The 24,819-nt window shown below is 41.5% G+C and overlaps 1 protein-coding gene across 3 annotated transcripts in view; it reads left to right on the forward strand.

Annotated features, from left to right (window-relative positions):
- TMEM255B (transmembrane protein 255B) overlaps positions 1-24,819 on the forward strand; it is a 58,753-nt gene that overhangs the window by 6,334 nt on the left and 27,600 nt on the right. Inside the window, exons 1-4 of one of the 3 annotated variants that reach the window (XM_081907474.1) lie at positions 10,226-10,348; positions 13,163-13,243; positions 22,053-22,195; positions 23,125-23,187. In XM_081907474.1, coding sequence (XP_081763600.1) covers positions 13,240-13,243; positions 22,053-22,195; positions 23,125-23,187 — 210 coding nt within the window. In that variant the 5' untranslated portion in view covers positions 10,226-10,348; positions 13,163-13,239. Of the gene's footprint in view, positions 1-10,195; positions 10,349-13,162; positions 13,244-22,052; positions 22,196-23,124; positions 23,188-24,819 lie in introns of those variants that run through there. The other 2 variants (XM_081907472.1, XM_081907473.1) reach the window with 2 other exon arrangements.

Genomic DNA, 24,819 nt, shown 5'->3' on the forward strand with positions numbered 1-24,819 from the left:
CAAATTCAATAAAAAAATAAAATAAATAACACTCCAAAGCGTAGGTGCCACAACACTATATGCCCGGTCCTTAATATTGTGCAGGACAGGGCCTCTTGATACGACGGTATTCTGCAGGAAGCCTCACCTGCATAGCAGTGATTTGACTGGAGGTATAATTTCCAGGCATATCATTACTAAAACTCTGCCTATTAAAAGCAAGTTAGCAAGCTGATATTCTGAGGAATCTGAACTCCGTATACAATTACTGACCTTTAAAGCCCTACATCATGGTTGGGTGCATGAAATAACATCTCCCACACTGACCTGCCTCTGTCCTGAGACCATCTTTGTACATTCTCCTTGCCCCTTCTGCCTACTCCAGCAGTCTGAGATGAGGCAGGTAGAAAATTGGAAGGGGGGGGGGTTATTGCCATCTCACTTACAGAAGTCCCTCCCCAGCAAGGATCGCATGATGCCTATACTATTATCTTTCTACTACCACATAGACCTATTTTAAAGGTCCAGGGGCCTTTTTTTTAACACCCGAGAACTTCTTAATGCTGCTGCTGTTTTATAGACTGTTGCTTTACTCTGTACTGTATTTATTCCTGTGTAGTTGTTTTTTATTGTGCCTTGTGTTTGTGACCTGCCCTGGAAATATCTGTCAAGCGGTGGTACATATATAGCTTTATATACCATATATGCTATGATATAACATGCCTCTCTTTTCTTCTTCTTCTTCTTCTTCTTCTTCTTCTTCTTCTTCTTCTTCTTCTTCTTCTTCTGTAAGCAAATACGGTTACACATTCTTAAATAATAAATTTGGTTGCAGATAGAGACCTAAGAAGTTAAGCCAAAAGTTCAGTGGAAAGGGTTTTGGTGAGGATTCGAAGGGCATATGAAGATCATTTCCCTTGCGTTTCCTTCACTAACTGGACATGTCTCTTTCTACTTACACTTTCAGAAGCACAACAATTGAGAGGCTAAATGATAAAGATGCGGTTGTAATATTAGGCAGCATATGTCAAGTGCTAATTCAATATAAAGACACAATTACATGAGCAGAAAGTATCCCACTGGGTATTTAGCAAAGAGCTGATATCAACAGCATTGCAGACATCAAACTAAATGGAGACTGGCACTAAGAAATTTCCTCAGAGATGCTGCTCTTATGATTATTATTGCATACACCTGGATTTTTCCTCAACATTTTGGGTTTAACAGATACTGCCCTAAGCTATATATATATATTGTACAATCTACAGTAATGGATGTTAAATTAAGCTTGATTCACAGTATAAATTGCAACTCTTTTCTTAATTTTGAGATCTGTTTTTTCCCCCTGCAGCCAAGACAAAACTTGCCATGTCACTTCTGTAATGAGCACCCGGTAGTCACAAATACCCCAGTGGAGTTTCACTTTACTGATTTCAGAAGGTAATTGGATAAATAATTAAAGTGGTCGTGCTCTCTGGTCGTGGAATTTCTGGCTACATACTGTTGAAGAAGTAAACTGAGCGACATCTGTTCTCGGTGGCTCATTCTAAATTGAAAATGGTGAGTCATGTCCAGTCATAATTTCCCTAAATGTCCTAACTTCAGCATTTTAGAATATGGCCTACACGTCTTAGCTGCCTTTCCATATCTATTTCCCCCCCACTTTCATTATCAGGTGAATTGGAGGTTAGTCTAAATCCCATTCTTCTTCTCTCTAAACTCCCTCCCCCTTGCAAGATAAGGTAGTTATAGAAAATTATGGTCCAAGTGCAAGTTGGAGCCACTTCCCACAGGTAGTTTAGACTTCTTGTTCAGTAAAATATCCATCACCATCCCAGGCTACAACTTTGGGATTCAATTATTGGTTCTGGATTTGTGGAGACACAGCTAGGTATCTTGGATGCCTTGTGATAACTTACGTAGGATCATCTGGAGATCATGCAGTAACAAAAGCTGTCATGTGTTCTGTAGAACCATCTTGCCCATTACTTCTGTCTCTAAAAATGGTGTACCTCATTTTGTGTCTTCTAGACATGCTCTTGGGAGATAAGTTATGTAGTTGCATTGTAACAGGTTTTGTAATGGTTTCTCAAATGAATAATCGTTGCAGTATGAGTCTTATCTTCTTGCAGGAAAAAACAACAACAACTGGAAGTCAGTACAAGAAAACACAATAGCTGTTCAACTTAGCTAGAAATTAAACAAATGATGAATTGTGTTTCAACATGTGATAAAAATAACTCGGCTATCTTTGTGAGCTATTATACAAATGTACATTTCTTCTCGGAAACACTTTCCTGTTGTCTGTTTCACCCCTGATTTATATGAAGATTAGTAATATCACACCACACAACCATCAGCAGTGAATATCTGATCTTATGGAAGGTGCCTGTATGGGAGAGCTTGGTTAATTTTAAAATAAATAGTGTCACAAATTCATAATGATTTTTTTAATTTTTTACTTCTTGTTATAGCAAATTCAGGTGGCTAAATGCCTATTATTTTTGAAACAGATCAAACCAAAAATAAGGAAGTGGTTCCTTGGAACTTTCTAGATATGTTGAATTATAGAAGTTTGTTAATTAAAAGCCAGAACGAGCTGCTGCTTTAAAAAACAACAACAAACGGTCTGATGGGGACCTGTGAGGACAGAAAGTCACTGATGGCAGAAAGATAAGAAAACCCTGGAGTACCTACCATATTTTTCAATATATAAGACGTCCCCATGTATAAGATGCCCCCTACTTTTGGGGACCCCAAATTTAGAAAATGGTCATGTGCACTTTCCGTGTATAAGACACCTCCAGATTTTGAACCTTATTTTAAAATCAAAAAACCTAGTCTTATACACGGAAAAGTATGGTAGTTTCATGTCTACAACTAAGCCTGTAACACAAGTACCCAACAGTAAGCAAAATCATGTATTATTTCACTGTTTATCCTGCCTTCGCTTTGTTATTTACCCTATGTCAGATTTTAGATTGTATACTCCTCGGGGCAGGGATCTATCCTGCTCCATCATGCATACTAATGGTAAAATATAAAGGAAGTGTATCTTCCAGGTTCACATCGAGCAGCAAAGACAGAACTGTCTTGTGCTGCCACCTTAGGGTGGGGGTGCAGCATGACAACCAGTCACAGGTCCACTAAAATCCTGCCTTTTTCTACGGGCAACTCTTGCTTCCAACCTGTGTTATGTGTGAAAAACAGGTTTAATGAAACTCAAAGTCTGACAGACTGTTAAGTACCAATTTAGGCTGTTTACACATTACTGCATGGGTAGGCAAACTAAGGCCTGGGGGGGCCGGATCCAGCCCAATTGCCTTCTCAATCCGGCCTGTGGACGGTCTGGGAATCAGCGTGTTTTTACATGCGTAGAATGTGCCCTTTTATTTAAAATGCATCTCTGGGTTGTTTGTGGGACATAGGAATTTGTTCATTCCCCCCCCCAAAAAAAATATAGTCCGGCCCCCGACAAGGTCTGAGGGACAGTGGACCGGCCCCCTGCAGAAGGAAAAAGGTTTATCATTTCCTTCTCCTCCTAACCCTGCCCCTCTTCCTTTTGAGAAGCGCTACAAGGTTCCTGTTCCTGGCTGGCGGTGGGGTGGGAGATATACTGCAACATTTTGTTGCAGGTTGCCACGGTATGCCTCTTATTTTAGATACAGATCTCACAAAGATCTTGGGTTTGAAACTATGGCTGAACAATTACACTGTGATAAGCGGGCGGGGGGAGAGTAAGGCAAGATTGGGGAGTGTAGAAAAATTAAGACATATGATTCTGAGATATCAAGGAGAAGTGAAGGGGGAGGAATAATTCAATTTAAAAAAACCGTCTCTAGACAACCATAGCAGAACCCCTGTTATGTAACCTACAAGGAAGTCGGGACAAAGGGTTATAAATTGCCATTATAAGAGTGATGAATGTCGTGTCTCTAATTCTTTTTAAAGTTGGCTCTTACATCAGCTCAGCTGGCACTGGAGAGGCTGTGAAAAGATCACAGGAGTCACCTTTCGAATCCTTCCTTGAGATTTTCTGGTATAACCACAACATCACAATTAATAAATAATAACTACTTTGTATGCAAGCTTTAATGACTCAAGCCCTGCCCCCTTTTTCTTTCCCCTCAGCAATCTCCTTGTGCCCCATTTTCCCCCTCCCTCAATGTTATTTTCATAATGAAAGCCTCCAACTTATATTTCTCCCATTAGAAGGACTAGGTAGTAGCCTGTCCACAAAGAAGGATGGCAGTAATTTTGCTACACACAGGTTTATGTTAAATATCTCCAGAGAGAAATTATCAGCACCATTCAGATTAGTGTTCATTCTGATCCTTATTGGAAAAAACTCAGCAAGTGTCTAACATTGATATGCTTTACAAATCCCATTGAGCTTATTCCATGGGAACTCATGAAATCATAGAATTGTAGAGTTGTAGAGTTGGAAAGGGACCACCAAGGGTCATCTAGTCCAGCCCCTTGAAATGCAGGAATCTTAACTTAAAGCATCCATGACAAGAAGCGGCCATCCAACCTCTGCTTAAAAGGAAGGGGAGTCCACAACCTCCCAAGGGAGACAAACCACAAGCTTACAACTAATTTTTAAAGTTACTAAAAACATTTGCACACAAATTGTGGATGAAAAGAGAAATTATAAATTAACAGAACAATAACCTCCCCAAATAAATATTTATTGTTCAGGACCTTAATCTCATTTGCTGCCATTATGGGTGAAGCATATTATTTTCTTTGCATTATGGATCACTTTATTTTCCAAACTGTGTATTTAACTCCCCCCCCCCCACTTTCTGCTGGAGCTAATCCTACCTCAGGATTAATATATTGATTTCAGTTTCCTTGATCATACATTCTCTATTTTGTAAACGATGAACGTGAGGTTCCCAAAAGTTCCAGTTGTTGGATGCTTTGAATGACCAGTGCACCAGAGTTACTCTGAGCATTCAAAACTGCATTCTGGTCCAAAGATGGAAGAAAGAAAAAGTTCCCACCAGAAAGGAATAGCAGACCAAACTGATGGACTATGCAGAGATGGAGAAAATGACGGGGGAATCAGAAACCAGGAAGAACAGATTTTCAATAAAGAACGGGGAAAATCAATAGCTTACCTTGGAGACCACTGTAAACAGTTGAGCTCTTTAGCAGGATTTGAATCACACTTGTAACAAGAACTAGGGATACATGGGGTATTTAAAAATTGGAGTGACTTAAAATATGAAAAGGACTAGTGACAGAACCCATGGATGGGTGGGGGGAAAGTCCAGAGATTTGGTTGAATCTTTGTTTGCTTATTTTTATTATTATTCATGATTTTGAATATACATTTTAATTTGTAAAACTAAATATATATATTTTTTAACTGCATTCTGGAGTCAGTGGAGAAACTAGCCATTTTCAAACTAACAGTGCATTAATCTGTGTCAAACTATACTTAACTATACTGACCTGAAAATAAAATCAATCTACAACGCCTATCATAAAATAAGCATGCATTGGTATATTCACAAGTTCAGATAACTTCCAATGAGCATAAGAAATTAATCTAGCTGGCCAAAGAAGCTTTGCTCAGGTAAGCATGTCCATGCAAATTATAGGGAAATATCTTCTGTGTACTGGAAGGTAGAGGCAGCTTCCTCCAAAAGTTAATTCAAAAGGCTGCCGTAGTCTGATGGTCCTGAAGTTATGCTTTCTTACGGTATTTATTTCATAGACAGATTTCTGTTCTATGCCAAATCCCTCAATCCACTCCAAGCTAGTTCACATAAAGTCAAGTCCCAATTAGAAGCAAGTAATAAGGACTGCATTCATTGAACATATAGCTGTTTGTATACCTGGCAGAAGGGACGCGGGTGGCGCTGTGGGTTAAACCATAGAGCCTAGGACTTGCCGATCAGAAGGTCGGTGATTCGTTGCTCAGTCCCAGCTCCTGCCAACCTAGCAGTTTGAAAGCACGTCAAAGTGCAAGTAGATAAATAGGTACCACTCTGGCGGGAAGGTAAACGCCGTTTCCGTGCGCTGCTTTGGTTTGCCAGAAGCAGCTTGGTCATGCTGGCCACATGACCTGGAAGCTGTACGCCGGCTCCCTCGGCCAATAAAGCGAGATGAGTGCCTCAACCCCAGAGTCGGCCACGACTGGACCTAATAGTCAGGGGTCCCTTTACCTTTACACCTGGCAGAACAGGCTTGTATAAGAAGATTTAAAAATATATACATTCACCATATGCGAGGGCTTTAAGATCTTTATTACCCCTGCTGCTGTACAGAATAATAAGGAAATATTTTCAACAGCAAGTTTCTTTTCTCTTATTTTTAATGTTCACATGAATGCTCATATTATGAACAGAAAAAGATGGTGGCCAGAGCACATTGCCAGCCAAATTGAATGGCTGCAATACAGACAGTGCTGTTTCTTAGACAAATGATATGCTTAACCAAGCAGCCAGAATGCTGGTATTGCATTAATATATGCATGTGTGCTTCCATTAGCATTTTAACAAGTACAGCAGATACAGTTTAAATATTTGTCAGGTACGGTATATTTTTCTCCCGTTTATCACCCCGCACAATAAAAAGCTGTCTCATTTCATCTAACAAAATTGGTAACGTAGGACGAGATAACTTATCTATGATCTTCATAGTTCTTATCTGTCTTTTTTGCCCAGTGTGTAAATTTGTTTGTCCATAAGGTACCACAATAGTTGTTTTTGCTGCAACATCGTAACACAATGATTCCCTCCCAACCTTCTGTGTAATCTTTGGAAATTGCCCATACACATCCATTTCGTATCCCCCTTTTGCAAAATTTATCTGTGGTGATGCTAGACGATTCTGCTTATACCACACAAGACTCAGTCAGGTAAATAAATCATTCTCCCCGCACCCCGGACCTTTTCAGATGATGTTTTTAAAGCAATAAATGCAAAGTCAACTATTTGTTGTTTTCAGTCCACATAACTCCTTCAAGACACAAATATACCATTCCCCCCACAACCACGGCTGTGCTCTGTTTACCTGGGAAAGTGCAATTCTTTCTAATGGGATATTTAACATGGTATCTAAATAGCTATAATAATAAAAAAGTCTACAGGGATGTTCCAAAGTTTTGTTATAGTTTCTGAACTAGGACTGTGATAAATCTCCTGTAATTCCATTTAGTCATGCAAAAACTGCATTTGCCATAGGTGGATAACTTGATCGGTAGAACATGAGACGCTTAATCTCAAGGTCGTGGGTTTGAGCCCCATGTTAGGCAAAGGATTCCTGCATTGCAGGGGGAGCTGGACTAGATGACCCTCGTGATCCCTTCCAACTCTGCGAGTCTTATCGTTGTAACCAGATGACACGAAAAGCTCACAATCATAATGGAACAGATGCTTTTATAAGCCCACTGTAAAAATTAACTTTCAAGGGACACCCCTTGATTAGCTTCCATTGGCAGATGAAGACAGTGTCATTCCTGGTATTTGATCACTGATGGCTGGCATATATTATATTTTATGCGTGAATTTTCATTTTTATTGGTTGTTTTGGGTTAGCATGATAAATAGGTTGTTTATGTTTCAGTTCTATATGTTGTGCATAGTCTTAAGTACCTTCTGGTGGTGAACACAGCTGATAAATACAATAAAATTAATCTTGTGGTGAAAAGGTTCCACAAATCTAATTTGTAACCTGCCATTTTAGTTGTGTTGCGAAGTGGAAATTATTACGGAACAAAGCTGCCAACACTGTTCTTTTATACCTGTTAATATTCTTCAACTCTAACCTTTATGGTTGTGTTGTGTTTCCTCTGTATCTGTGTTTCTTCTAATGACAAACAAGCTCGTAAGCAGAAACTTATAGATGATAACTTATAGATGATCACTACTCACAGATTTTAGGAAAAAAGTTGCCGCATAGCTGTTGAAAATTTGGAAGTTGTAGAAAAAGGTTCTGGCTATAACCATTGCTTTCTGTTTGCCTTTATCTCTGCTAACAGCCGCTGTTACTTTTATGCTTAATTAATTATGCCTTTTTTAAAAAAAGAGCAACAGGCAGGGATGGAGAAGGGCAAGTAGGAGCACTTTTTCTCTGCTGCGAAAATGGTCAAAGGATAAGCTGACATTTTATTTTTTATGATTCAGAAGAGCTTCTGTAGAAATGAAATGTCACCCCTAACTTCAGTGCCTTCTAGGCCACATCCGCAGAGGAACTATTCTGGAATAGGACTGGCCTAGAACATGGCTTGTTGGGTACCATATTCATTTGTTCCTGGGAGCTTTTATGTCTAAAGGAGGGCTGGGGAACTTGTGAGCCTCCAAAAGTTGGACTCTCAAGTTCCATCAGCTCCAGCCAGCATGGCCAGTGGTCTGGAGCGATGAGAGACTTGTAGTTTGACAACTTCTGGGAGATCACAGTTTACCTCCCCCAATTTAAACCAAGATACTTGGTAATTGGTTGTGATTATTTATGACTGTTGATACAGGATATTAAGTGCACTTGTGAGATTTTCTCTCATTTTTTCCCCAATTACATTTTATTGTTTCAACATTTTTTAACATATACAACCAAAACGCAAAATCAAAATTTTGTCTTTTCTCTTATTTTTGGCCACTTCCCTCCCCCTCCATGGAATTGTTGTTTCTCTCCTCCTGCTGCTCCCTGTCTTCTTATCTATCAAATCACAATCATGATATTATAATCTAATCTCTTTGGTTGCTCATAGCTCAAATCTTGCTCGTGACTTCATCATACTTCTTAATACTTCTTAAGGGATAAAAAAAGAGGGGGAATCCATTCTCCCATAAGGAATGGAAGCATTGAAGTCTTGCGAGCTTTTCTCATGCTGTTTGTGTGGAGGTTGTTAATGCAGGACAGAAAACTGAAAGGGTGGCTTAAGAATCCTAGGCAATCTAAGTACTATATTTGCCTTTTGGATAAAGGAAAAGCAAAAGGGGGGGGGGATATTGTTCAGTTTTCACATGGAGACTAAGATGTACTCTTGGACTAATTAAGCTGAGGTCAAGTGCATGTGGAATATATTAGTGTGTGGAAGGGGTATTGGGCCATTGCTACTGCTTAGAGAGAAATGGTGGTTAACTGTTTCTGCCTGCTTCTTTGTCTTCTGTCTGGACACAGTTGCCAATACAGTGCCCTCCATGCTGAAGTTCCTTCAGACCCAGCCAGCAGAGCCAATGATCAGGGAATGATGGGAATTGTAGCCCAACCACACGGACTACCCGTCACAGAGAGCTGGTCATGGAAGGAGAAGCCAGATCTCTCTCACACACCTGTGCTTTCTTTCTGGATAGCATGATCATGATTGGATCACGTTGAATGATCTTGTTGGATTGGATCCAACAAGTCCGTTCCTCCACACCACATGGCCCAGTGAGAGAGGCTAGGCAGACACCTGTTTTTTTCTTGTTTTCTCCCCACAAAAGGGCGTGGGGAGAGGGCAGGTGAGTGATCAGAGACCACCTCTTGCTCAACCAGGAGATGAAATGCTGGGTGATGCTGTGGATGGCCAAACTTGGCCCTCCAGATGTTTTGGGACTACAACTCCCATCTAGCTAACAGGACCAGTGGTCAGGGATGATGGGAATTGTAGTCCCAAAACTTCTGGAGGGCCAAAATTGGCCATGCCTGCGTGTGGAGGCACAGCAGGTTCACCCAGTTGAGCCTCCACCGCTGGAAACCCCTCAAAGGTAGAATCCAGGAGTTCAAGAGAGAGAGAGGATGAGGTGGCTGCTCCTTGCATGACCCATGGCCAACCATGTTATACCACCCAGAGCAAGGGCGGGGAGCCATTTTCAGTGCAAGAGGCCCACTCCCAACCAAAACGCATTGCTCAGGTTCAAGGACAAATATACTCGTGGGGGAAAGCGCCATTAGCGTGGGATGTGACCCAGGCACTCCATTCCTTTTGTTCCATCCCGCTTTCAGCTGCATCTTCTCTGCCCCACAAGAAAAGGCGGGAAGTTGACCGGCGGCTGCCTCTCCCCTTTGCACGAGCCTGGAGGCGAGCGGGCTGCCCCTGATCCCTCAGCCGCCCTCCTCCTCGCAGCGTGGCGAGGCGGGATCTCTCTCCCCCTCCAGTAGCGCCCAAGGACCCCGGGGAGAGCGACTGGCTCGCTCGCTCCTCCTCCCTCGGGCTCCGGCGCCGCCTCTGGTCCTGCCCTCCGGCGGTGGCGGCGGCGGCGCCTGCCTCCCAGCTAGCCTCCTTTCCTTAGGGCCAGTTTATTCCCGAGGCGAGCCGTGCATGCTGCCCTCGGCGTCCCGCCGTGTGGCGAAGAGCGCGGCGCTCGGAGGATGCAGCCTTCCGCTGCTCCGGTTTCCATGACTGACCCTTTGGCCGTGCTGGACCCCACAGGTAAGTCCTGCGGGCTGAGGGCGAGTGGAGCCGGAGAAGCAGGTGGGCTTATTATTCCGCCTTCTTTCTGTACCCGGCACAATTTTACACCCTGGGGAAACATATCTGCATCTGCCGTTTTTGCTTCAAGTAGTTTCAGAGGGAGACGCACGTACTACCTCGCATGCACATGGATAAGTGAGAAGGGAAGATAAGATTTTATTTCCCGCTCCAATTGGGGGCGGGGTGGGGAGAGACTGCATTTTTCTCCCCTTCACAAATATTGGATCCTCTCGAGCCCGGCTCACTCGTGTTCTGCCTGCTGTGAACTTCTAGAATGGGGGTGTCTCCCCACCCCCTGAGTTGGGCACAGGGCAGATTTCACACGACCAAGAAGACACGAGTTCAGAAGAACTTGCGCGTTGAGCTCTGGAGGGAGAAACCAACGGAGCCAAAGAGTCAAGGTAATTACGCCAAACCTTCTTCCACTTTGGAGAGACTAACAAGTGTTTGCAAAAAATACACAAACACCTCCCACCGGAGCTTCTAAGAGCTCTCCATGCTCTTAGGAAGGGCGATTCATTTTGCACAGTGAAGGCTTCCTAATGCCTTTCATGTCTTTGAGCTCATTCCTCCTAGGCACGTCTACTGCAGCCCAACGTGGGAAGCTGACTTAAAGCGAGTTAGACCTTGAGTCCATCTGGCTTAGTATTGTTAGGGTTGACTGGCAGTGGCCTTCCAGGATTTTAGGCAGGGAAGCGGGGCATTCCCACGCTTGCCTGGAAATGCCAGTGAATGGTTTTGGGGACCTTCATCACCCAAAGCAGATTTTGTATCATCTGAGCTACAACCCTTTCCTCAAAGACACGTTCAAGTAGACTGATTTAGTATGTCTTGTTCTCCTCCCCCAACCCCAATATCATATAGATATATACAGTGCTGTTTTTCTAGAAAAAGAGGTGCCAGAGCTCACCATGAACTTCCTTGTTCTCTTAGAGATAGATAGATAGATAGATAGATAGATAGATAGATAGATAGATAGATATAGATGATAGATAATAATAATAATAATAATAATAATAATAATAATAATAATAATAATAATTTATTATTTATACCCCGCCCATCTGGCTGGGCCTCCCCAGCCACTCTGGGCGGCTTCCATAAAAAAACCAAAAATACAGTAAAATCACACGTTAAAAACTTCCCTGAACAGGGCTGCCTTAAGATGTCTTCTGAATGTCAGGTAGTTGTTTATTGCTTTGACATCTGCTGGAAGGGCGTTCCACAGGGTGGGCGCCACTACCGAGAAGGCCCTCTGCCTGGTTCCCTGTAGCTTTGCTTCTCGCAATGAGGGAACCGCCAGAAGGCCCTTTGCGCTGGACCTCAGCGTCCAGGCAGAATGATGGGGGTGGAGACGCTCCTTCAGGTATACTGGACCGAGGCCGTTTAGGGCTTTAAAGGTCAACACCAACACTTTGAATTGTGCTCGGAAACATACTGGGAGCCAATGATAGATGATGATAGATGATAGATAGATAGATAGATAGATAGATAGATAGATAGATAGATAGATGATAGATAGATGATAGATAGATAGATAGATAGATAGATAGATAGATAGATAGATGATAGATAGATGATAGATAGATATAGATAGATGATAGATAGATGATAGATAGATGATAGATAGATAGATAGATAGATAGATAGATAGATAGATAGATAGATGGTAGATAGTTATAGGGATGGGATGGGACTGGGAGGCGATCTGAGTTTCTCTGCAAGGATCTGTTGTCTGCCTCCCTGCATGCTTTCTTTCACCTGAACTATCCATCTTAAATGTTGCAGGTTATCGGTTTCTGGTGGAAAATTAGTAGTCATTAAATGTATGTAATTACTTTCGAAATCTTGTGTAGACATGGTGCTTGTTTTACTGCCTATCATCATATGTCTTTAAACAGCAATTGGGGCAAGCAGCTTATTACCGAAGAGTCCCATGTTATGCTTCTCAGTGACAGGGTTTGCCCCACGATGAAAGAAAGAACTTCCATACAGAAAAGAGATGATATCCCACAGGCGTCCCATCCATGCAGATTCATACATGTGAATTTCACTCCAGGAATACATACTGTTGACCAGGCACCCCCAAACTCAGCCCTCCAGATGTTTTTGGACTACAATTCCCATCATCCCTGACCACTGGTCCTGATAGCTAGGGATGATGGGAGTTGTAGTCCCAAAACATCTGGAGGGCCGGGTTTGGGGATGCCTGCTGTTGACCAAGGCCATGTGGAATTTTTGCTGTGTTAACATACACACAGGTGTTTTTTCAAAGGAATTTTGTCACGAGGTAGCCCTCAGATACTGATTGGCGTTAGATAAAATGAAGAGTGGCAATATGATTCATGGTTTCTCTCATAATTTTTCCACATGTTGTCCAAAAAGCCTGGAGTTTGGGAGAGCATTTCTCTGTCCAGGACAGATACACTCCCACTCCTTTAGGAACAATTCATATACAGAAAACCACATTATGTCGAAGCCTGCCCATCTATGGAGACTTATGCATTTTCCGACATTGAAATCATGGTACAAAGGGTTATGAAGTAACAAAAGAATAAGAGTGCCTTTGAAAATGTGAAGAATGCATTTCGTTCACCACTGAGTACCCACGCCTATATAGAAGGAAATATTTGTCCTTTCTGGGCAGCTTCTCCCATCTCTTTGAAAAAGAAATTTAGGGAGCCTAATTGGATTTAAAGAAAAGATCAGGGAAGCCCTGTGTGGAATTTAACTTTTGCAGTAAAGTTTCTAATAATATGCACACTTACCTAGGAATCTTAAAACAAGAAGAATGAATTTCCAGTGAAGGAAAGCAATTAATTGGAATCGTCCCTCTGATTGCAAGCAACATGTGTGAGCACATCTTGTATTTTAGTTTTAGCCGTGTCTTAAAGAACACTGTTCTGACTTAAAATTGTTGTGTCTTGAATTGTCCTACCTTTGGGAAACACTATTCCATACATTATTTTACATGGAATAGCTATTGTATCCTGATTCTGTCCTCATTGTTTCAAATATAAGACTAGAACTGTAATAAATAGATACGTTGACAACATTTATAGCCCATGGTTTTGCCAGTCTTTAATCATCCTGACTGTGCGGGCAAACGGAAGCTAAAGGATGTTTAGATAGATGTAACTGCACATTGTTTACTGGGGGGTTGGAGGTTCAGAATACCACCTTTCAGATCTTTCTAAAAAAAAAAATTGTACGCAATTTGCAGAATGGACAAAAATCTGGGAAGGGAACTTACAGAGATGCATGAGACTAAAATAGTGGGAGGCAAGCAACTTGTTCCGGATCCTATTGTTAATTGTTATTGGTTGCCATGCATATGTTTTTTTTTAAAGCCCAATTACAACTCCCTTTAAGCATTTTTAAGTCTCATTGATGACAGTGAGAGAATTCTGTACTTCGAGCTTCTTTATTGGAATTCCAAAGGGACCACTGGATCATGCCTGTTTTTATTTTTGCCCTTTTCCTGCTAATCCACTTGAATGGTAATGTTGCATATTTACTAGTTCATTTGTGCAGAGCTGCTGGTGGCTGTAGTTGATTCAATTACTGCATGCATAGAGGAGTCCTAGCTTATCACCTTGTTCAACAGCAAACTGGAAAACATGATACAATGTGCTTCTGAGAACCTTAAGGGAAGAGACTGTTTGGAATGTAAAGGTTCTCTTTTAGAATCCTTCTATTGAAGTCTTGTTTCAAGCTATGATATTTACAATCAACTTCCATTTTACCAGCAGAATTTCCTTGCAGTTTACCTTTATTTGGAAGATATGTGCTAGTGATTTCAGCCAAATTTCCTTCTAAGGAAGCACACTTAGGGCTGGGACATCATTGTATTTGGAACAAGGAAGAAAGAGTTTAAAATAAGAACAGGGTGATAGAATTGTTACCGTGCAGCCATTTAGAGTTATGGCCCACTATTTCAAATATATTAGTTTCCTGTCTTTCCAACATCTTTTTACGCTGAATTGAATCTCTCAATTCTTTTGACAAAAGCAATGCCAGCATCCAATGATGTCCTTCTGCTCATGCAACAGAGATCAGCTTGTGCAATTGGACTTCCAGGTTCCAGTGGCGTAGCGTGGGTTGTCAGCACCCGGGGCAAGGCAAGTAATTTGCGCCCCTTAACCCCTGGATTTGCACCCCCTAACCCTAACCCCCAGATGTTGTGCCCGGTGTGGCCGGCCCCCCCTGCACCCCCCATGCTACGCCACTGCCAGGTTCTCTTTCTCCTGACACCAGCTCCCATGTGCCAAAAAATCTGCTCTGGGAGGTCCGCTGATGCCATAGAATAGATAGATAGATTGGTCTTAGCCTTTTGGTAAAAATAAATAGTTGGTTTTCATCTTCAGGCCCTTTAGGTCATTAGGACTGTTTCCAGTGTTTCCCAACCTTGGGTTTCCAGCTGCTTTTGGACTACAATTCCCATCATCTTTGACCACTGGTCTTGCTAGCTAAGGATGATGGGAGTTGTAGTCCAAAAACAGCTGGAGGCCCAAGGTTGGGAAACGCTGGTCTAGACCAGTGTTTTTCAACCTTTTTTGGGCAAAGGCACACTTGTTTCATGAAAAAAATCACGAGGCACACCACCATTAGAAAATGTAAAAAAAATTAACTATATATAAAGTAATTCTCTTGAATAGGAATCAAATAAACACAAAGAAATTATTTTATAATTACTTTATTATGAAATAGTAAGTAAACAGAAATATGAAAAATTATAAAATACTTTATTTTTAAATCTTTCGAATTTTTCAATTTTTCCCACGGCACACCAGGCAACATCTCGCGGCACACTAGTGTGCCGCGGAACAGTGGTTGAAAAACACTGGTCTAGACCATGCAAAGTCGGGCATGAACCAATGTTGCATTGTGGATTTCTCCTCTTCAGGACCTAAGCCAGCCATGTCTGATTCCAGGAACTCCATTCAATTCCCTTTCCGACCAGGTCCCTTCCCTCAGCAGACACTATTATCTGGGTACTGAGCATTAGACTGTTACTTTTTGACCCATTAGCTTTCCCACATAAATAATTGTACTTCTGCAAACTTTGGGGTTCATTTGAGCATGCTGATATATCCTTCTTAATTTTCAGTGGTCGTGTTTTAGCTACAAACCTGTTAGCACTCACCATCTAAGTTCTTACACTGATGTATAAAGTGTTAGGTCTCTTCTGTTTGCAAGAGGGTTTTTAATAGATGTGAGGGGTTTTTTAAATTAAAAAAACCTCTGTCTTTCCTGATTACCACAGTTGTGCTATTCACATGACAACTGGATTTATGTTTCCATTTTAGCCATCCCAGATTACCTATTTGATAAAATATTTTTCACTTGCCTTTTTTCTGCCCTTAACTTGTATTCTCATAAAGTAATATAAATGGCACATAAAAGTCAGATCCAATACTTTATTGCTTCCATAACGTTCATTAAAACCTGTACAATGTAAAATATCTGTACTATATACTGATTTTTGTCTGAATAGTATGAAGTAAGCTATTCTTGCCATCATGACACACAATAAAAAATACATAAAATAAATATTTCCTGTTAATTTTGTTGTTGTCTTATCCACTCGACTTTGGGTGGCATAATTAAAAACACTACCGCTCAGAGAGATTTTCATTAAAACTTTGAAATAAAGACAAATGAGGATTCTGTTACCTTAACCAGTCATTAAATTATTTATTGGAGAAGTAATTGATACCAAAGCAATGGAGTCAACATTAATACTGTATTACTATAGCTAAATTATTGAGAACATAAAATCAGGGTTTCTCTCCCCTCTTCTCTTAAATTCAATGAGCTAAGGATCTGCATATATAATACACACAACCAGGTTCTACCACGTAAATTCATAATAGCCTGTCTTGGGGTTTGCAATAGCACCTATTTATTAGTTTCTCTACGTGCTGGACAAATCAAACATTTTTTTCCAGAGGAAGCAATTGCCAAAAGCATATTGTGGACTATGCACATTAAGCCATCACATATAGTATTAGGATGCAATGTATAATGCACCATTCTTTAAATTTACCTGTACAACTTGCCTTCCCCCTCCCCCATGGACAAATACAATTCTTTGGTGTTGCTACCAAACTTTTGGATACTGAATGTCATGGTACAGATAGTATTCTCTCTGTGTACGTATTTTTTCTTTTAATAGCCGGTTCACCGTGTTAAATGTTTAGAACATTTTTTGTAACGCCATGCAATTTAGAAAGCTGAATAGTCTTATGCTCAAGTGGAATAATCCTTACTTATCTAAGTAATATCCACTTTCTGTAACTCACTGTGCATGGCGTTTGTATATACTAGGGAGTCCTGTCCTATGCATGCTTACTCAGATGTGTTTCACTGAATTAGTCTAAGGGCTTAGTCTAAGGTAAATGATATAGGATTGCAGCCATTGTTGTTCAGATATCACAATGCCCTAGACAGCATTGTAGGCTTGGTTTTGAACCCTTTACATCTGTTGGTATGAAGGAACTCTCCTCATATTCAAGAGGTTGAAATGCGACAAAAAACAAGACAGCAATACAATTAAAAACCATATAGCATCTATCACAGAATGCTACAGGTATCTGGCACAACATACAACAGACAGGGGGATGGGACATTTAGTAGTTGGCCAAGACCCTCCGCAATTTTCAAGTGGTCCATGGGGAACCTCTGTACTAAATAATTTCCCAAAGCAGTAAATGACATGAGAAATTCCACTTTTTGTTGAATAACTACTTTAGTTATTCAGTTTCCTACCTCTTGGTTGGGCTATGAAACAGACCAGATAGTCAGCTATACTTGCTGAAATTTTCCACTTCTTCACAACTATTTGCAGGAGCCCTGCCCCCCTTTCCACCTAGAAACCATAATCAGGCCAAGGGGTGGGTGCTCTCTGACAGAACAATCCTATGCAATTTAAACAACTCTTGTTGTGTTCAGTTGGGTTTACTCACACGGGATTGCAGCCCTAATCTCTCTTTTCCCTTCTCATGGATACATCAAATTACTATTTGAGGTGTGGTCAAACACTCCTGAGACAAGGAACTTGTATTGCACAGCACAACAGTTAAGATGGGACAGAACTGTTTACAGAAAGAAACTGCACAATGATCCCAAAATGTGTATTGCATAACATGCAAACTCAACCATGATGAACACACTATGTTGGCCAGAGTGTTCTAAGGTGTCATTATCTGACTTATAATCAACGAATCAATGCTCAAATCAGTAGTTGTGGAGGCAAAATTATTTGCCTTCTAAATTTGTGATATGGCGACTTTCAGTGTGCTATCCAAGTGCTACTATTACCTTGCCAACCAAAGTAGCCAAGCAAAATTTATAAGTTTGATGTAATGCATCAAGAACTCATTTTTTCCTAAGGTTTTCTTGACTTATCATAGAGCTGAAAGTCCCTTACAAATGTTGCAAGTAGTAACTTAAGTAGCAAATGATGAACATTACAGGGTTGCGATGATAGGCAAATTTGTGAGTTCTGGGTGGGTGGCTACTCTTCAAGGTGAGTGGGTGGTAATGCTTCTATGAAGAATAATACACACATGCATCTATCCTACTCTTTGCAAAAGAAAATGCACAAATCTTTTTTTTTAAAGCAAGCTGCTTCAAGTTGGTGATAACATGGGCTTTAGCCTGCAGGAACTCACCACAACTATCTTTTTCTGGTTACAGATAGGTAGCCGTGTTGGTCTGCCATAGTCAAAACAAAAAAAATTCCTTCCAGTAGCACCTTAAAGACCAACTAAGTCAGTTCTTGGTATGAGCTTTCGTGTGCATGCACACTTCTTCAGATACACAGTATCTGTATCTGAATCTGTATTTGAAGAAGTGTGCATGCACACGAAAGCTCATACCAAGAACTAACTTAGTTGGTCTTTAAGGTGCTACTGGAAGGAATTTTTTTTGTTTTATCTTTTTCTGGACATGCTGAAAACATGCAGAACAATTGTTTTACAGTAGAATCCATCATATTGAGTTTTGTGGGGTTTATTGGAGGGGATTGCAGCTTGAAATCCCTTGCTCTTTGTATATGCAAGGTGTTGGAGATGATTTCAAGGCAACTTTGCCACAGAACGTTAACTTCTGTCATTTCAGATGCCTGAGTGAGTTTTGAAATCCAGCGTCCTACTTTTGTACCTTTCACTCACATTTAGTCACGGGTTTGTAGATGCTTAGATTTCTGCTGATGTAAATCCAGCGGATGTTTTCTTTAAAAACATCTCTTCAGTAAATCCAGTAGAACTAATACTAAAAGTTATTTCTTAGAGCTTACAAACACATGTTTTATTCTCTAAGTAGGCAGTGTACAGGGACTTGTGCATTATAAAATACTGTAAGCCTGGATGTAAAATAATGTAATTTTGGACTTAACCAGATATGAATGTAGTGGTTTCTAGAAGCATATTGAATCTGGAGAGATAGCAGCAGGAGGAAAAGACTTCTCCTGTTTTTTGGTGTGGTTCTTCTCTTGTGTGTGAAGGATTACAAATTCAAAGCACCAGCCTGGACCTTTAAAATGCCAGACACTTGGAGTTATGCTTCAGTTCTGCTGGTCCTTTGAACAGAAATGTCATTCCTTTTTAATGGTATCATCCATTGAAAACCCTGTGCTAGAGAAGGAGATGGGGAGAGAGAATATGAGATACCAAAGAGACCTTTTTCAGATTACTCTTGAATCATGGCTGCTCTTGCGTGCAGTCTGTCTTTCTAGAGAGCCTAACTAAATGTTCCATGCAGATGCAGGCAATAAAATCCTAATGGTCAATTCAAAGAGGGGGGGGGGAAAGAGGAGAGAAAAGGAAGATAATTTGTAGAGGGGGTAAGGAGCTGGGAAGACAAAATGCTTTAGCCTAGCCCTTTCCTGTGCCTTCTGATTCTCTTCTTCAGATCACTCTCCCCAGCTGCCCCCCCTCCCCAGTTACAAATGCACGGGTGGATTGGTGGCAAGTGAAATCATCAGTATTCCTGGTGGTGCCATTGTGGAAAGCACCGCCAGGCTGGGGCTGAGCCAGCTTGGGATCTGTTGGATCCTGAGGTGGGTTTGGAGCCTGCTCCAGGCTGGTGCAGCAATTTGTCTCACTCCCATTACACCCACTTCTCCAAATGGTTTACAAAAGCATGCACAAATAAATCTTAATAAAAGTTTAAGCACAGAATAAAAAACCCAGAGTAATAATAATAATAATAATAATAATAATAATAATAATAATAATTTATTATTTATACCCCGCCCATCTGGCTGGGCCTCCCCAGCCACTCTGGGCGGCTTCCATAAAAACCAAAAATACAGTAAAATATCACACGTTAAAAACTTCCCTGAACAGGGCTGCCTTAAGATGTCTTCTGAATGTCAGGTAGTTATTTATCTCTTTGACATCTGATGGGAGGGCGTTCCACAGGGCGGGTGCCACTACTGAGAAGGCCCTCTGCCTGGTTCCCTGTAGCTTTGCTTCTCGCAATGAGGGAACCGCCAGAAGGCCCTCGGCGCTGGACCTCAGCGTCCGGGCAAAATGATGGGGGAGGAGACGCTCCTTCAGGTATACTGGACCGAGGCTGTTTAAACTGTGCAAAATATTACTAAAAATCACCATGAACTTATCAGGAGCATACCAAATATAGACCCCAATACAGACCAACCATAACAAGGTAACAGCCACTTAAAGATGGAAGGATGTGACCTCTCTAAGCTCATGAAGAATTGAGAAGGCCCTATTTCAATATATATTTTTCATAACAGACTAACAGTCACTGTGTGTACGTGCTTTAGTGGAACTCTGAACATTGTCTACTTGAAAAGCTCTGTCCAAGAGTTATTGGTTTTCTGGTTTTTCTGCTTTGAGAGGATTGGTGAGTAGACAGAACCTAAACCATGTGATTCAAGAGAACTTTGCACATTATCCCCTCCTCAGTTAATATCATCTTCAGAAGGGTAATTTAAGCTGGGAAACAATGAAAGGGGTCAGTTCTAAGGCCCCCAACAAAACAGCTCTTCACTAGACTCTGACTATGGCTCTCTGGCACATTTTGTTTGACCCTGGAGTGTTGGGCTTGGCTATTGGGCTCTGAGCTGAAAGCCATGCTCACCTACAGGGTCAGCCTACCCATGTTGCAGGGTAAAGTGGTCATCTCAGGTGGCAGATCTGGACTCTCCTCCATGGGCATGCCACACTGCTCCTGCCACTACTTTAGATGCCCCTGAAGTAGATGTGTGCCCGCAGGAGGCAGGAGTGTGGTGGGGGCAGAACATTTTGCCTCAGGCAGCAAAATCTCCTTGGCCAGCCCTGCTCACCTATAAAACCAGGGCTGGCCCTACCATTAGGAAGAGTGAAACAGCTGCTTCAAGTAGCAGATGTTGGGATGCGGGAAGTGGCAGTAGGGTGTTGGACGGCACATCTTTCTTTGCCTTGCTGACTGCTCTGCATTTTAAGCTGGCTGTTCTCAGGTACGCTGGAGAAAGCTGTCCTGCCACCCATGTTGAAATAAGATTTAGTTGTCAATCCAGTTATCGTCTGCACACAGAATCATAAAATTGTGGAGTTGGAAGGGACCCCAAAGGTCATCTGGTTCAGCCCCCTGCAACGCAGAAATCTCAGCTAAAGCATCCATGATAGATGGCCATCCAATCTCTGTTTAAAGACCTCCAAGGAAGGAGAGTCCACAACCTCCCAGGGGAGTCCATTCTATTGTCAAACAGCTCTTACTGTCAGAAAGTTTTTCCTGATGTTTAACGGCAATCTCCTTTCTTGTAACTTGAAGCCCTTGGTTTGAGTCCTACCTTCCAGAGCAGGAGAAAAGAAGCTTGCTCCATCTTCCATTTGAAAGCCCTTGAGATATTTAAAGATAACTATCATATCTCCTCTCAGTCTCCTATTTTCCAGGCTAAACATACCCAGCTCATTCAACCGTTCCTCATAAGGCTTGGTTTCCAGACACTTGATCATCTTGGTAGCCCTCCTCTGCACATGTTCCACCTTGTCAACACCCTTCCGAAATTGTGGTGCCCAGAATTGGAGACAATATTCCAGGAGTGGTCTGGCAAAGGCAGAATAGAGTGGTACAGACCATTCCCCATTATCTGGACACTATACTTCTGTTGATGCATGGAATGGGGGAGGGGGTGCCACCTAGCCCTTTGGATCAGGCAGCAAAATGGCTTGAGCTGTCCCTGTTCGAAACTTACTGGAAAGCCTTAGGCAAGCTGCTGTTTCTTAGCCTACGCAACAGGCTTGGTTATAAGGTTAATTCACCATTTTTAGTTCCTTTGTGGGAGAGTAGTGTTATGTACTGAAGTTCTCACCCTGGGCCAGCAGGGGGATATTGTAGATAGTTTTCACTCAGGTCCACATATGCAAATAAGGGATTGAAAGTGACGTCCAGTGATTGGATAGTTACAGAAAATGGTTACTGTTGCGTTCTAGTGGAGCTCTATATAAGCAGGCTGGCTGAACCCTTCAGTTCAGTTCTGTTCTGGCCTGTGAATAAACAAGAGCTGTTTGAAGAATCGCTGTGTTGTCTGATATGTTCACCCACAACTTAACAAGTAGGATAGAGGTGTAGCACATTGCTGCCGCCTTGGGATTTGTGCAAATGTACTGTGGTGCTTATAATAACATTTTCCCCCCTTGCTCCACAGGGCACTTTGCGAAAAGGAAGAAAACTTCTCTATGGTTCACAATCGCCCTCTTGATAGTGTCTGTTTTCATACTGACCATAGGCCTTGCAGCTACCACCAGAACAGAAAATGTAACTGTGGGCGGTTACTATCCAGGAATAATCGTAAGTAGGAATTATATTTTAGGGTTTCAAGTATTTACAGTGCTGTGTGCCATGCAATGAAGTAACCATTGTGCAGAATTATCTGCCCAACAAAGCTTTTTTGTGGAATTGACAGCTCAAGCAATGTTAGCCTGATTGTGTGTGTACGTATGTTTGTGTATGTATGTGTGAAAGCGAAGACAAGCAAGCTAGCACATCCTGAGTAGATTAGAACAAGATACTGCTAGATGGATACAGGGCTCCACTGCAAGTATTGTTAGGAATATTAATAAACCCATCTATCTTCAGTTCTGAATCTCTGTCATGAGTAATATTTCATGGAGAGAGCTGCCTAAATGTCCATTATTTCCTACACATACATAGATGCATGTTGCACAGACTTGGGGAATACAGAACAAGCTCAGATTGATATATATGTGTTGGAAGATAAGGTCTCATGTGCAGCAGCACATAAAATGCTAAAATCCAAAATGAAAGGTTGGAACAACCATACTTGTGAGAAATTTTAATCAGGAAGTAAATTCTGTACTCCTGCCTCATTTTCCACTGTTTCCAGAATTGTAGGTATTTTATTTACAGTAATTAGTAAACGTTTCTTCCTTCCTATATAGTTTATATATTAATAGCTGCAGTTGCCATAAGCCTTGAACCTGTACATACTGCTCAGTTGCCTGGAACAACTGTAAAACAAGATAGAATCCCAGGCTATGTGTGATCTCCGATATGATTTTAAACGTTGTTTGTATTTTTAAACCTGTAATGTGCAATCTTTAACCACATTTAAGCTGCTAGACTGGGTTTACACATAGTGATAGCATGGTTTAATAAATGATCGTTAACAAACCATGGTTTAACATGGTGTGCAAACCAGAACACTATCCTATATACACAGCTAAGTTGACCTGCTGTTTCTTTGTTCTTCGCCACAGCTTGGTTTTGGGTCCTTCCTAGGGATTATCGGTATCCATCTTGTAGAGAACCGGAAGCAAATGGTAAGCACATAATATATTTAAATGTTGTTTTAAAAAATCTATAAGATTAAATATGTTATTGCAGACCTCAGACATTTCATTCTCCATGTATCCTTCAACAGTCAAGTGGTCAGTTGACCTGTTGTGTTTCAACTCTTCCCTCTCCTGCGTTTCAACTTTTTAAAGGGGTATATGAGATCCCTCCCATTATTTACCATGAGACCAGCATTTTACCTAGGCATGTTTTGGTTTCTGGTTTGCTTTTTCTTCCGTTGTTTTTCCTCCTGTAACTGATACCCCAATGCAGATTTCATAGTTGAGGGGTTGTCAGAACTTTGTTTGCCCTTAAGAAAACAATACATATTCTGTACATGCTTTTTTGTGTAAAATAATAAAAAGTTAACCATTGTGTATCCCAGCAACTTTTATGTTACTATTCTTTTGTCATGGGATACTAATGCATTTTAATGCAGTTTAATAAATTAAACTGTTTATATTTTGAATTCAAATCATCCCCAGCAACATCTTCAAAGGGCTCAGCTGGACTCTGACAGCTACTCTGAAAACAAGTGGTTTTGTGGGGTTAAAAAGCTTACCAAATTCGCAACGTTACCTTCTCCAAACAATGAGGGTTAAATCCTGCAGTGCTTTTGTTGTTCTGTATATATATTAAAAATCTATTGATATCCAGAAAAGGTTCAAATTAATCAGAACTGCAAAAACCAAGTCATTGATTTTGTCAGCCTGCCTCACCTAATTATGATTTTAAAAGCCCACTCTTCAAACTGAGCTTGAGTAATATTTCAAATGATGCCGGAGTATATATTTTTTTAAGAAGCATATCTGTGGAGAGTCATGAGCTCAGTATATGCACCTCTCGGAACTGGGGGAAATATCTACAGAGGATGCTGCTGCCCTAAGTGCTCCATCAGCTTCAACCACACACAGCCCTTGTAGAGAGATTAGTAAATCATTGTGCCTTCCCGCTCACACATTCTTTAAAAGCTTAGCTCTTGCACGCAGAGAGCTACAAAGCCACCTTAGCAATACATATACATGGCAAGCAACTTGCACGCTCTTGCTTAAAATTCATACTGATGTCTCCCTGAGGTTTGTCCAGCTCAGACCTCCTACACAATGTGTCACCTACCAAATATAAAAGCAGCCTGACAGTTCCATATGTGGTGCTTGGCAAACCCCATCCCCTTCATTTGCAGTCCTAGGCTAGTGAAAACTGGAAGTTTATTTTGACTTGCAGACATATTTTGAGCAGACATAAATGGCGGGCCTTACTTCCTGATTCATTGTTAGCCGTTTAGTCGTGTCCGACTCTTCGTGACCCCAAGGACCAGAGCACGCCAGGCACTCCTGTCTTCCACTGCCTCCCGCAGTTTGGTCAAACTCATGTTGGTAGCTTCGAGAACACTGTCCAACCATCTCATCTTCTGTCATCCCTTTCTCCTTGTGCCCTCAATCTTTCCCAACATCAGGGTCTTTTCCAGGGAGTCTTCTCTTCTCATGAGGTGGCCAAAGTATTGGAGCCTCAGCTTCAGGATCTGTCCTTCCAGTGAGCACTCAGGGCTGATTTCCTTAAGAATGGATAGGTTTGATCTTGCAGTTCATGGGACTCTCAAGAGTCTCCTCCAGCACCAT

The sequence above is a fragment of the Podarcis melisellensis genome (genome assembly GCF_964234715.1).
Source record: "Podarcis melisellensis genome assembly, chromosome: 4".
Lineage (NCBI taxonomy): Eukaryota > Metazoa > Chordata > Lepidosauria > Squamata > Lacertidae > Podarcis > Podarcis melisellensis.